Genomic DNA, 14,946 nt, shown 5'->3' with positions numbered 1-14,946 from the left:
TACAGCTTAAACACAAGCTGAAGTAGCATGTACAGCCTATAAAATGAAAATTGATTCCTTTTTAGATATAATAATCTTATTACATGTAAATGGGCATAGCTTGACTTTAGTGTACTTCACAATAATACCTTTTTATTTCAAACAATTATTTCATTCAATTTGAGCTTTAGTGGAACAGAAAAACTGTACAGTCAGAGAGTAAAAGTGATAAATATCAGTTCAAATGGTTTGGATTTAAATCATGCTTCCAATAGTTCTGAACAATGTCAACAACTTTCCCAATTATTTAGTTATGTTTTATCACTTTCGGTTTCTTTGAGTTGATGCAGTCAAAGCCCTGTAATGCTTCCTGAGCATAAAATTGTTACCACCTGTGATAATGTGATGGTAAGCATGCTACAAACAGCATGCAGAATGGCCTGTAGGTGGCGGCATAGTGCAGGTGCAAACATATCGTCACAGTACCAGTATGAAGATGGCCGCCCCACTTGCGATTTGCACTAGGGAAGAACAGCATTCTGGCATTCAGTTTTTGAGTAGTGAAGGTGTGAAACCTATTGGAATTCATCAAAGAATGAAGGTACAGTGTGGTGATGCATGTTTGTCACAGCAGCAAGTCTACGAATGGAGTAGGAAGTTCGCAAATAGTTGGACTTCAGTGGAAAATGCTCCTCGTCCAGGTCAGGCACAACGAGTTGTGACTCCACAGAACATTGCTGCAGTTGAAGCCATAGTGAAGGAAAACCACCAAGTGACACTGTATGACATTGCAGCATGTTTACAGATTAGTCATGAGTCTGCACACCACATTGTGTATGATGTGCTCCAGTGTCTACAAGATGGGTGCCACGACAGCTGACTCCTGAAATGAGAGAATGACGTGTTAATGCTTGTGAAGAACTTCTATGGCACTATGAACAAGAAGGTGAAGGCTTCCTTGCAAGAATTGTTACTGGGGATGAAACATGGGTTCACTTCCACCAACCAGAAACGAAGAGAACGAGCAAGGAATGGCGCCATTCCTCATCACCAACACCAAAGAAGTTTTGAACTGAACCATCAGCAGGGAAGATTATATTGACTCTCTTTTGGGATGAAAAAAGTGTCATTTTGGAGCTTTACACTGTCACCAGTGCATCATACACAGCTATCCTAAAAAATCATCTGCAGCCTGCAATCAAATCAAAGCAACGTAGATTGCTGTCGGCAGGTGTCCTTTTGCAACATGACAATGCAAGGCCCCACACTGGCTCTACAACAGTTGCAACAATCACATACATGCATTTTGAATGTCTTCCTCATCCACCGTACTCACCAGACCTTGCCCCAAGTGATTTCCATATGTTTGGACCACTCAAAGACGCAATGGGAGGAAAGAAGTTCCATTCTGATGAAGAGGTACACCATGCGATGCATGAGTGGTTGCATGGACTACCAAAAGAATTTTTTTTAAAGGAATTTATACACTTTAAATGTAAGCGCTGGAGGACTTGCATTGAGCGTGGGGGAGATTATGTTGAAAAGTGATACAGCTTTGTACCACTTCTGCGCAACAAATAATAATTTTAAAAATATTTGAGGTTTTCATTTGACTCACCCTCATACTTCCACCTTATTTAAGATTTATGGTTGCCCTTCATGTTTCCTTGATCCAGTCAACCTGCTATGCAGTGCCACTAATTCTATCACGGGACTTCTTCACCACCTGCAGGGCATTGAGGGCTGCAAGAGAGCTCATATCTATGTCAACTCACTATGAAATGATGTAAATGCCTTTTTTAGAGAAATATTCTGTATTCATTTATTCTCATGTTAAACATATACAACATTAGGTGGCAAATCTGTTATTATTCTGAACAACATATTGGAAGTGAATCTCAGAACAGAACATACAAAAATGGCATTTCTCTTCAGCTTCTTTCAACTGTTGCTGCCTGTTGTCATTGTTGACAACTCCTCTTGTTATCTGCATTCCAAAATCTCACCAAACCACACCACAAAAGCATAAACAACCACTTCACAGCAGGTGGAGATGTTCAGTTGGCAATGTTCTGGGCTTGCTTGTCTCACTCCAACTCTGAACATTGACAAACCCAGTGCACATACAGTAAAAATTCCCTACATGCTAACATCTTCCATCTGATGGCAAGAAAGAGGTGAACAATCTGATACACTACAGCAACAGGTTTATATCAGTAGGTAGTCAGGGCCTTGAGCACATGCTTGTGTGTATCGTAGTAAGAATAAGAACATGCAGTTAATTGATTATGGCTGTGATCATCTGTTTGCCCTTCATGACCACACGAGACCACCACTAAAACTAAACTGAACTCCATCCAAACAGGCCTTGGAAGGTCCAATGGTACTGACTGTGTCATACTCTGCCAACAGGCGTCCCTGGATGCAGATATGGAGGGGCATGTGGTCAGCACACTGCTCTCCCAGCCATTGTCAGTTTTTGTGACTGGAGCTGCTACTTCTCAATCAATTAGCTCCTCAATTTTCCTCATAAGGGCTGAATGCACCCTGCTTGCTAGACGTGCTCAGCAGACCAGACAGTCACCCCTCGAAGTGCTGGCCAAGCTCAACAGTGCTTAACTTTGATGATCTGATGGGAACCAGTGTTACCACTGCTGCAAGGCCATTGGCTCACCACCATTAAGCCTGAATGAAAACTTGTATAGACAGAATATAGTGGGCTTTACAAGTACAAACAGGAAATATAGCTACATAGTTAGAAGTAACACCTGCTCAAAATTTGGCAGCAAGTTGGCTGATGCACAAAAGCTACTGAAATCATAAATGTTTGAATCTTGGGATTCCCTCAACAAAGCTGATTCTATCATTTTGATCCTCTTCTGCTTTTTCCCATGATGTGGGAGTCAGAGCATTTTATCTCCTAATCCATGCAAAATACATTTTCACCTAGTTCCTTAATAGCTTTGTGAGGAACAAAGGAATCCCTGTTAAAAGTGGGTAAACATAAGATTTTGTGTAAGCTAACCAATATGCAGCATTTCCATTACATGATTGTAAAATATCATCACAGCAATACTGTTTACATTTACACTTTACAATAACAACATGCTTACTCCTTTCATGTAGTTTATTAAATCTAACATTTTTCTATATAGATTTGTTTCTTACATTATCTATTTAGAGAACTTTTCTCTAGGGATTTTTATTACAAAAATAAAATCTTTGGTGACTTCAGCCACAGAACCAGACTTTTTAAAATAAGACTCAATTATAACAAACATACGTAATTATATACAGTACCTAATTCTTCAATCCATGTTTTGTATGTTACCAGTCGCCACCATACGTTCTGGAATATGAGCAACGTGTTGTAAGGAAGGACATGCATGTGCGCTTTCATTTGTCAAATCCAGAAAATGATCAGATCAGAACATATCTCTGGCCAGCACTTCTTGAGGGCCCTGGTGGTCCGTGTGTACACAAGGCTGTTGTCATCACATGAAAATAGAATAATAAAGGTAAGTTCTAAGTACGTGTCTTTATCAGACAAAATGACTGACATAACACAGTTCTACAGAATGTAGAAGCAAACCAAAAGTCTGTAAAAGTGGGACTAATCATTTTGTAACCTTTCAAATATTTTTTAATTGCAAAAGGAGAGAGCTAGCACACAAAACTTTAAAAACAATCACATATAGTGTGGTTCTCATTCACTCTCTCAAATCTGCATGACTGTCATTGCTGTGCTGTTCATTAGCTCCTATACACCCTCAGTGCAAAGCCTATGTACTGAATTATATCCCAGCATGATTTACATGTGAGAGTGCAGCTGGGGTGCAGTTGTAGAAATATTATGTAACTAAGAGGAAAAAGAGATATTGTGAGCAAACAAGTAGAGTATGTGTAATGCTTCTCTAGTGACTTGCCTTGACTTGTACATGACCAGAGTAATACAAATAATTGAAAACTACTGTTTTTCATATCTAATTATGTGATTTCAAAAACATTTTCGGAACTATATTGTCTTGACTATTCAAACACTTTTACTATTTGGTGATTGGTCACCTTTATTTACATTCTACCAGAACTTTCTTTAACAAAAGCATATCATTTTATATGTTCACTGTCTTTGAATGTAACCACCATGCCTTGCTGATGACACTAAGCCTATTGCTTTCTCCATAAAGTGTTTTGCTGTTTCACATGGTATACATACTGCACCATTAATATGTGATGATTATTGTGGATCTGTTGTTGCTCGTTCACTATTACCTTATGTGTACAGGTGAAACCCAAAATATTTTTTTTTATATTTCTCTGTTAACAAACAGAACATTTCTAGGAATATCAGAAAAATATTCAGGGCATAGTGAAGAATAGGCCTCTGGTGTTGAGAGCAGTATTATTGAAATAATATATTTGTCAACAATATTTCACAATCTGCAGTCTGTTTAACTTGTGGAGATGAAAGAAAAATATCCTGTGGCCACTTCAAACGAATGTTGATAGAAAAACTGCAGTTTGCTGTTATTTCTTTACACATAAGTTGAACAGTCTGGTACAGAATATATCAAACTGGAAGAAATGGAAATCATAGCACTCTTAATTATAAATCAATTTCAGTGAGGCAGCTGCTTCTAATTGCACAGGGAGGTGAAAATGAGTCATTCTTGCATAGATTTGCTCCATAGTAGCATAAAATGCTTAGCTAACAGGAGGTTTTTTCTGCTGACATAAGGGTATGAACCTAAAGGAAACACAAACCAATGGACACTACATATGTGCACAAATGCTACAATTGGTCCTTATGCTGCTTACGGGAAGGCCTAGGTCAGATTAAATGGGCATGAGCTGCTTCTGGCACGCAATAATGAACCATCCCTTGAGTTTTGATGACATAGAATCTTGCAGCATCATTAAGAATTAATGCAGTCAAAACCACTGCCAGATTTTGATAGAGCAGCCGAGGTAAGCAGCGACAGCAGAGTACTGTGTTAATACAAGATACACAATGAACAACATAAATTGCTCAATTTCCATTATTTAGTCCTTTTTCTGGATAGTTAGCAAACAAATCTGTCCACATTACACAGTGTTTACTCTCCCACAAAAGGACACAATTCTCTTAAACACAAAGACTGAAAGTGCATTTGAAATGACAGTGTAAGGATGGAAAAATGTACACACTTACCTGGTGGCTGCAGTCTAAGGGGTAGCAAAGGTGAGGGGCAAATGAACTTTAAGAAATTTATGTTTATCAGTGGAGAAAAGTGGGGTGGGGCAAGACTGGAGTATGAGGGGTAGTCATGAAGTTTGAATTATTACCTCAAAAAACTCTAGTTGTTGCCATGAAATATACTGAAGATGTTAGTGTGTCTCTACATTTTCATCCTTCAATCTGACACTTTTAACAACCATGGATAACTTGGAAGAGATGTAGAACTCTGCATTCTGGCTGTTCAGTAAATGTTCTGCCTCAAAACTCATCGCCTCATAATTCTGGAAGTGCTTTTTCCACACAGTGGTATCTTCATCCAAGGAAAGAAGAAGTTGCTGAGTGCCATATCAGGAGAATACAAGGGGTGATTCAAAATTTGATAGCCCAACAAATCAGTAGGTGTGATACTGTCCTGTGCAGAATGAGCTGGGTTGTTGGCATGGACCATTAACACTCCCTTGGACAATTTCCCACAATGCATTGTCTTGGCAGCCTCCTGTTATCTCAGAAGAGATTTTGGTAATATGCTCCTGTGATGGTTTGCATCCTAACAAACATAATATGTTAACACCACAGTACAGCAGTCTCAAAGAGACACTCAGTATAACTGTGCCTGATGGTGGTTTGATCTTTGTCCTTTGGATCCACATGTTTCCACTGTTTGCTTTTCTCCTTTACCTCGGGTTATAGTGACACCCTCATCCATGGTGACTAGGCAGCAAAGGAAGTGAGACGATAACTAAATTGACACCCTAGCTGCAAGCAGGCGTTGATATACATCATTGGGGACATGTTAAAAATGTGTGCCCCGACCGGGACTCGAACCCGGGATCTCCTGCTTACATGGCAGATGCTCTATCCATCTGAGCCACTGAGGGCACTGAGGATAGTACACATGCAGGGACTTATCCCTTGCATGCTCCCCATGAGACCCACATTCCCAGCATGTCCACACCACTACATTTGTAGTGTGCCTAATAGATGTTTGCCCATCACACTCATGACTCGTGACAGATTAATCTACCAAGTCCCATATTTATTTATTTATTTATCCTGTGGATCACATATTGTACAAAGTACACATGATATAGGACAAGTCATTTTTCTTAACAAATATGTAGTTTGGAGAAAAAAAATAGGCAATGGACTGCCATTTAAAAAATGTACACAAAATTGTTCATTGATGAATATAGTAACTTCACATACAGAGAATACAAACAATTTACATGGGGAACTAAGAAGCATGTAGGCAATGTAGTGCTACTTTAAATTTACACAAATAATCACTGAGATTACAGAATAGTGAAAATGTCAACTGGAAACACAACAGAAGGACAATGTCATTTAAAAACTACATTAAACATGAAATTAACATTGAGATTTCACAGACAATTAAGTTTTAATACTAATAGAATGTGTACTTGTACATTCAAAAGCGAGTTGAAAAATTTTGGGAAGTGAAACTGAAACATAGTTGTGTATAGTAGAAATTAGGTTATTATTTTGCCTACAGAATGTTTTACTCTAACCACAGTATTTTACAAAGGAACTTTATAATTTTTCATTTCCAGGAATTCTTGTACTGAATAGAAACAGTGCTTTGTCAGAAATTCCTTTAGTTTATTTTTAAATATTGGATCTGGAGCAGTTTTTATTTGTTCTGGAATTTTATTGTGTAATACGACACCCAGATGAGTTATATATTTTTGGTATGATGATGTCCTTGAAAAAATTTGATGGATATTAGATTGCCCTCTGGTATAATGAGCATGTATATGATTGTTTCGGATTAATTTTCCTGTTCTTAAGAGGTATTCCCTGGTGAATAGGATTGTTTCTTGAATGAATAGGGATGGGATGCTTAGAACATTAAGTTTTATAAATTGACATTTACAGGATTCCAGCTTTTTGAGGCCACAGATTATCCTCAGTGCTCTTTTTTGTAGTTTAAATATATTTGTGCTGTGAGTTGAATTTCCCCAAAAGATGATTCCATAGCGGAGCAATGAGTTGGGGCATAGTGTGTGCATTCACACAAGGTCAATGGCCAGGTAGCCATAGTTTAACTGTATATGAAGGTAGTATCTGTTCCTGAAAGAATAGATACCATTGATGACGGTGCAGATTCTCTAGAATGAGATGATAATTAAATCAACACCCAAGCTGCAAACAGGCATTGATATACATCATTGGAGACGCGTTGAAAATGTGTGCCCCGACCGGGACTCGAACTCGGGATCTCCTGCTTACATGGTAGATGCTCTATCCATCTGAGCCACCGAGGGCACAGAGGACAGTGCACCTGCAGGGACTTATCCCTTGCACACTCCCCATGAATGCACAGACTATGCCCCAACTCGTATGGGACTTGGTAGATTAATCTGCCACGAGTAATGAGTGTGATGGGCAAACATCTATTAGGCGTACTATGAATGTAGTGGTGTGGACACGTTGGGAATGTGGGTCTCATGGGGAGCATGCAAGGGATAAGTCCCTGCGGGGACATCTCATTCTAGAGAAGCTGCACCGTCATCAATGGTATGTGTTCTTTTGGGAACAGATACTACCTTCATATAAAGCTAAGGAAGTCATCAGGACTGACCTGACACAGCTGCATCCAGTTGACAGTCCTTTTGAATGAGTGTGAGTAATTGTAAAATCCAGAGGGTGGTAAACTTTGTCACGTTTTAAACGTTGTGCAACATGTGGAAAATTGATCTATAATTGCTTTTCACTTTGAAGAACTGCATGTTTGCCATCAACTATAGAACTTTATTCAGCATTTTCTACTGGTATTGTTTGTACCGACCACCTTCACAGGAAGAAAAAATGCTGAACTTTAGATGGATATGCAGTTCAACTTTCCATTAGATAAACTGAAAACCATCAGAGTCATAAAATGTTTATAGAACCATGTATAACAGGCCACTATTTTTATACCAAAACAAAATTGATTTGTCTATGATTCAACAGAATTATTATGAATGTGGTAACTCAAGGTGTTGAATTACATATACCTTAAATGTACATCTTTTTCCTTCCTGTAAAGATGGTCACTGTGACAGAAACCAGTAGGAAATAAATAAGAAATTTGTATGACTGATGGTGAACATACAATTTTTCAAATTCCTGACAGCTGTATTAAGCCACCTCACTGAACTGATTTTCACATTTTCCACTATCACTCCAATTATGATACACTGGTCTTTCAGCACCACAGCTTCCTCTTCTCTTGCAATTCCCAGTTCTTCACAGAGGGGTGGGCTGCCACTTTGTTCTCTGTCATTCAGACTTGGAGCAGACTGGAAGAATCTGGGCCATCTGACTACCGTCATACAATTGTGCTCTGATGCAATACACTTCCACCAACTTGGCATGAACTGTTGCAGTGTTGTTCCCATTCAAATGCAGAAAATGAATTACTGCACAATACATCACTTAATCAATGGGCTGTGCCATTTTCTTTTTGCCCCTCATACAGCATGCTAAAGTACTATGGTATAAAGATTTCAATGTATACCACAACCACAAACATGTACCTACAAATAAACAAAAATAGTAATCATGGAACTGGTTTTCAAGGTAATAGTTAAAACATTATAATTACTTATAATATGGATGTTGACAGAAGAAACCATAATTTTTTTGGTTGCATATGGGACAGAAATACTTCTTGTTCAGATCTTTCAGCAGTGAACCTTAAGTACAGGATGCAGAGCGGGATGGGTGAGCCTCAGAAAGGAGGTAAGCAAAATATTTGTGGAATATGGAAAGGGTTCACCCTGAGGACCATCTGATCTGTACGAAGGGTATGATAGTAGAAGAGTGTCTCCTGTCTCAAAGCTGGGAGCTTAGAGTGTGAAGCCACTGTGCTCAGTCCTCCAAGACCCTCCAGCAGTCACATATGTGATGCACCTTCCATGTTCTCTATTGGCTAAAATGTTGGTGTTGGCATGACAGTCTATTTAGCAGAGATGCTGGAAAAATGTCATGCCTCTGTCGTGAACGGCAGGCTTGAACAGTACACAGGCACTGGTGAACTTACACTTGGAGAGTACTTGACAGATTCAATGGAAAACGAAGTTTGAAATAAAATTTTACAAAAAATCCTCAGTATCCCCAGACTGGTGGGCCAACATATACATCATCCTTCCTTCTGTAAGAAGTGTGGCTTGCAGGGCTTATGAAAGGGCAACAAACCAGACATTTCATTAGAATGCTTGTTGCTTGGATAGGGGCTTAAAAAAACTAGGGAAGACTGTGTTACAATTGGAGTCTGTAGAGTTATCATGGGGAGGAAATTTACACATAGTTAAATTTATCAAATTTGTCAGTTATGTAAATAACAAGAAATATTAAATGTCATGTTTATGCACAAAACAAAATGTCTTTTGTCAGTCAGTTGTTCAGTAAGAGAGTAATGTTAACTTTCATAGTCCAGAATCATTGAACTACCAACCAAAAGCCAGACAACAATTTTAAGAGTTTTAATCCTATCCTTTGGGAGTAAGTTTATTATAATACCACAAATTACTAAAAGAAAATAAAAATTTGTGTTTTTTACTTTTATGTGCCTCTAAAAAGAAATGTAAATAAATGACCCCTGATTTAAATGGCTTCAGATTATATGTAATTCCAGTTTGATATGAGCAGAGCTGTTTTCCTCCATTAACACCATACGTACTCCCATCACCCACTGATTTTGGCAGAACTAACGTTGGAGATCTGTCCACCTCAGCACCATAAGAAACTGTGTCACTGAAAAAATGTCCAAGCTCGTCCCACTCCATTGTGGGTGCAAGTCAGTCTCATCGCAATGCCTAACCTGTAAGGGAACAATAACAACCTTGAGTTCAAATGAATCTTGAATCAAATAAACAATCAAATCCTACATCTACATCAAGGTTAACTGCACTATAGCCTCAACTGGAAAAAGGCTATAGAAACTAGCTAGATCATCTGATAAAATATCACTGCCTCAACCTGAGTACATCACTGTAAAAATGCCAGTACAGCAAAATATCAGTGAAAACTTTACGGTATCAATTTATACCACACCTATTACACACCAGCAAAGTGTACCAACAAAGTGTAGAAATAACAAATCTGGCAGGAAGTTTGTTGTTCATCATCTAGGAACATGTCAGTCCATATAAGAAGACAAAGTAACAATACATGGGAAAACTGCAAGTTGTATGCCTTAAAATAACATTCATATAACAAATAAAGAATGGCGTACTATCAAAGTAAATGTAGAAATCATCATACTATGAAAAAAACCATACATAATCTTAAAGCACACATACAAGATACTAGTTACATTGGGTGCTAAGTTTTATGCCAGCAAATTTGGAGTATCTCTTCTGGTTTTCGAAATAACAAATAATACACAATGAAATGTAAAAACTAATTTTCAGTCAAGAGCCATCCAATACATACAAAGTGCAGTAAATAATACACCTCTGGTATGGGAAACAAATCAAAAGCCTTCTTCTAAATTTTACTATGAGGTTTAACTACAGCTTACAGTAAAAAGAAATAATACATCTACTCACTGTAAACAATATTAAATTACCAAATGTTCAAATTATCTGTCCATACAGTTAACTCAAGGAGTTCACTGATATTAATAGATACGCACAAAAATTTATCCTAAACACACTAGCCACACTCCAGCAAATGAAGTAGTGCCTTATAACACACACACTACAAATGAACTAGGTTCCACCATGTATTCTCGTTCATTTGGCTTATTTGAATGTTGGATTGAAATTTAAAAAACTGATATAAGGAGCTACTATATTATCTTAAGAAATAACTGTACTATGTCTCACTTGAGTACATTCGAATGTAAAAGAACAACCACAGCTAGCATAAACACTAGTACTAAGATGTTTTGATCCATATACATCTAATTATTCTGAATGATTAAGCTCTAGTAATTCACTAGTCAAAAAGTAAAGGCCTGCTTCTACATGTAAGATCCATTTAAATCACACAACTTTTTATAAAAATAATGCTGAACACATCTTTTGCATGAACTTCCTCCACATGATTTTCAATTTCAACTTAATTTACTCAACAACTCATTTGATCACTATCAAAATTCCAGCACCATAAAAGCAAAATCATCAATCTGTGTCATCTTACTACACTGTACAATGTTCATTTAACCCATTTATTAGTTATAGTATGGACATCAAGCAAAAGAGCTCATGAGGAACCGTATCTGTGGTGAACTGTCAGTACTTTGGCTCTATATGGAACAGCAGTGTGTATTCTTCACACAAAGCACAGAAAAAAAATACTAATTTTAGTTAATCTAAAGAATGAAAATGTGCAAGTAGATGAAAATAAAGTTATTCTACTTCAGTATCACTATAGACGATGCCTAGCTTCAGTCAGTCACTTATACATGTATGAGATTATTATATTTTTGTACACCGGACAGGAATTATTTGATGGAAACCATTTTGTCTATTCGCATGATACTAGAAACAAAGAAAATTTTATGCTACCCACCCACCACCTCAGACTGTATGCCCAGGGATCTCAATACATGGGAATGAAAATTTGTAGTGAATTAAAAGGCAACAAGTTGATGTAGATAAATTTAGGTTCACTTAAAAGAAAGCTATATGAAGTACTGACACTGAAGTATTGTTACTCAATGGATGAATTCATGCAGGACAAGCTGGAAACTTGAGTTGGATACAATGTGTTACATATTCCAAGAAATATCCTTATAGTGTTATTATTTATTGTAGTGCTATTGTTTGTTAATGTAAAAATCATTGTAGCTGTATTATAAATTTTTGACATGTCTCCTGTACACAACCAAATGGATTGCAAATGTACATCATGTGATGAATAAAACACAATTCATGCAATTCACATGTGCTACTAACATGCCAGTATACCAAAAGTTAGATATCTCACCACTATGCAGTAACTAATTGATATGAAGTCCACTGGCACAACATGTCAGTCATATGTCACCTGTAGTCAAGTAATTGTCCCCAAGACACAAAGAAGCTCATTTAACATAAAGCAGTTCCATATAGCAAAGGCTTCTGTTATAACTTCAAGTTGAACAAAAAAAAAATATTTCAAGGAAGATGCAATACATGAAAGTCACAGATCAAGTAAACAGAGTAAGATGTGTGTACACTTTAACATAACTGTGTCTGAGTCTAGCGGCCGCACTGGCTGGCTGCATGGCTGGTAGACAGCGCCGCATGTAGAGGATGCATGTAACTGCACAGCTACACTTTGAAAGATCAGCAAGTCACAACACTTTTCCCCCCTTTGAAGTTTTTGCACAGGTGTTGATGGAGGTGGCCTGTCGATTGCTAACGTCCATAGGTGTTGTTTGACTGGCCGTAAAGTCTCGAGGAGGAGGCTTCCTGTACGCACGGAAGTGTTCCCAATGATAACGGGTCGAGATGACAGGAGACGTGGGGGTTGAATCTGCTGGGGCCCCGTGCATCAATCTGCCCATTGTGGCAAGTCCAGTTGTTATAACAGGAGACTTGGGCGATGTGTCCGCGTCCGTAGGAGAAGGAGGTGAGTAGAGTTGCTCCGACAGATGATGGTCATCTGGTTCCTGCATGGGCACGTCCCCTGGAGGTGTCAGTTCTTGTGCTGGCACCAATATGATGGTGAGAGGACTGTGCTGTGAGTAATGAGAGATTCCAGTATCCCAAGCATCAGGTAGAGCTGAAGGTGGTGTAGCGGCATCCGGAACAGGCATTGCCGGCACACGAGGCTGAAGCTGGTCCGAATGATGCACTGCAACACCCATGTCCATCTGGATTTCATACAGGCATTGGCCACGGTGTCGTAAGATGTGGCCAGAACTCCATTTTGGCCACCTGCCATATCCCCGTACACACACAAGGTCATCGGTGGTGAACCGGCCAAGCAAAGGCACCCGCGGCCGCAGAAGATGAAGTAGCATGTGGGGCTGTCAGCCATGTAAGAGCTCTGCCAGGCTGTGGTCGCCCATGGGGGTGAAACGGTAAGAAGCCTGAAATTGGAGAAGCGCATCATCAGCAGCAGAACAAGTCAGGAGTTTCCTCATCTGAGCCTTAAATGTGCGGACCAGTCATTCAGCCTCAGTGTTTGACTGTGGATGGAACGGAGGGGCCGTGACATGCATGACGCCATGATGGGCACAAAAATCCACAAAACTGGAAGAGGAAAATTGTGGACCATTATCAGTAACAAGAATAGAGGTAAGGCTTTCCAAAGAGAAAATGCGAGCTAGAGCATTGGTGGTTGCCGCGGTGGTAGGCGACGTGCAACGGACAATGAAAGGAAAGTTAGAGTAGGCATCAATAACGAGAAGCCAATAAGTACCTAAAAAAGGTCCCGCGAAGTCAGCAAGTCCCAGGGCTTCTCAGGCGAAGGCCACAGTGACAAAGATGACTTTGGGGCGGCGGCCTGTGATGCACAAGGGCCGCAGGCAGTGACCATGTGTGCAATTTCAGAGTCGATGCCGGGCCAGTACACATGACGGTGAGCCAGATATTTTGTGCGAGAGACACCCCAGTGCCCTTGGTGAAGGAAGCGCAAGAGCGAAGAATGCAAAGATGCAGGTACCACAACACGCAGCGAAGCATTTTTGGTGGAAAGGAGGATAACACCATCCCTAGCCGTGAGGCGATAACGCAAAGCGTAGTAGTTCCACAACGGATCAGAAGTCTTAGCAGACGGATGATCTGACCAACCCTTCTGAATACAGCTTAAAGCCCGGGAAGCCCGGGAGAGGGTAGGGTCAGAACCTGTAGCAGCCGCTAGCCGGTCCCTGGTGATGGGGAACCTCGTCCACAACCCGCTGCTCAGCAACATCCAGGTGGAAACACAAAAGTTCGTCCCTATCGAATGCCAGATCAGGACCCAACCCATGAGAAGGTGAGATAGTGCATCAGCATTCGCATGTTGAGCCGTCAGCTGGAAATGAATCTCATAATTGAAACGAGACAAGTAAAGAGCCCAATGCTGGAGGTGGTGTGCAGCCTTGTTGGGAAGTGACGTTGATGGATGAAACAAGGAAACAAGTGGTTTGTGATCTGTAACAAGATGAAATTTGGATCCATAGAGAAAAACACCAAACTTATGAAGAGCATAAATAATGGCCAAAGCTTCTTTTTCAATTTGAGAATCCTTTTGTTGGGCATCTGTGAGAGTTTTGGAGGTATAAGCAATGGGTTGTTCAGAAGCGTCAGAAAAATGGTACGCAAGGACTGCACCGACCCCATATTGAGAGGGGTCCGTGGCAAGAACAAGATGTTGGCCAGGTCGATAAGTAGCCAGGCATGGGGCCTGTTTCAGCATAGTCTTCAATTTCTGGAAAGCCGCATTGCATGACGCGGACCAGTAAAAGGCACGTTTTTATGCAACAGGCGATGCAACGGCTGAGCCACCGAAGCAGCAGACGGTAAGAACTTGTGATAGTATGCTATTTTTCACAAGAAGGCCTGCAGTTCCTTAACAGATGTAGGGTGAGGAAGGACATCAATCGCAGTGACAGTTTTCTCAAGCTGACGAATACCATCCCGAGAGAGTTAAAACCCCAAGTACATGATAGATGCCTGAAAAAATTTTGATTTCTGAAGATTACACTTAAGACCGGCAGTCTGTAAGACATGAAAAAGTGTGCGGAGATTTTGAAGATGTTTGTCAGTGGTGGAGCCAGTGACAACAATGTCGTCCTGGTAATTTATACACCCAGGGACAGTGAGCAA

General features: G+C 39.8%; 1 protein-coding gene across 1 annotated transcript in view; it reads left to right on the top strand.

The window, feature by feature from the left end:
• The window catches only part of LOC126473766 (uncharacterized), a 397,370-nt gene that overhangs the window by 361,578 nt on the left and 20,846 nt on the right, over positions 1–14,946 (top strand). Inside the window, exon 12 of the mRNA XM_050101025.1 lies at positions 3,314–3,497. Within this exon, the coding sequence (XP_049956982.1) occupies positions 3,314–3,481 (168 nt within the window). The 3' untranslated portion in view covers positions 3,482–3,497. The remainder of the gene's footprint in view (positions 1–3,313; positions 3,498–14,946) is intronic.

This window comes from Schistocerca serialis, chromosome 4 (genome assembly GCF_023864345.2).
Source record: "Schistocerca serialis cubense isolate TAMUIC-IGC-003099 chromosome 4, iqSchSeri2.2, whole genome shotgun sequence".
Lineage (NCBI taxonomy): Eukaryota > Metazoa > Arthropoda > Insecta > Orthoptera > Acrididae > Schistocerca > Schistocerca serialis.
This window is presented reverse-complemented; position numbering and strand designations above follow the sequence as displayed.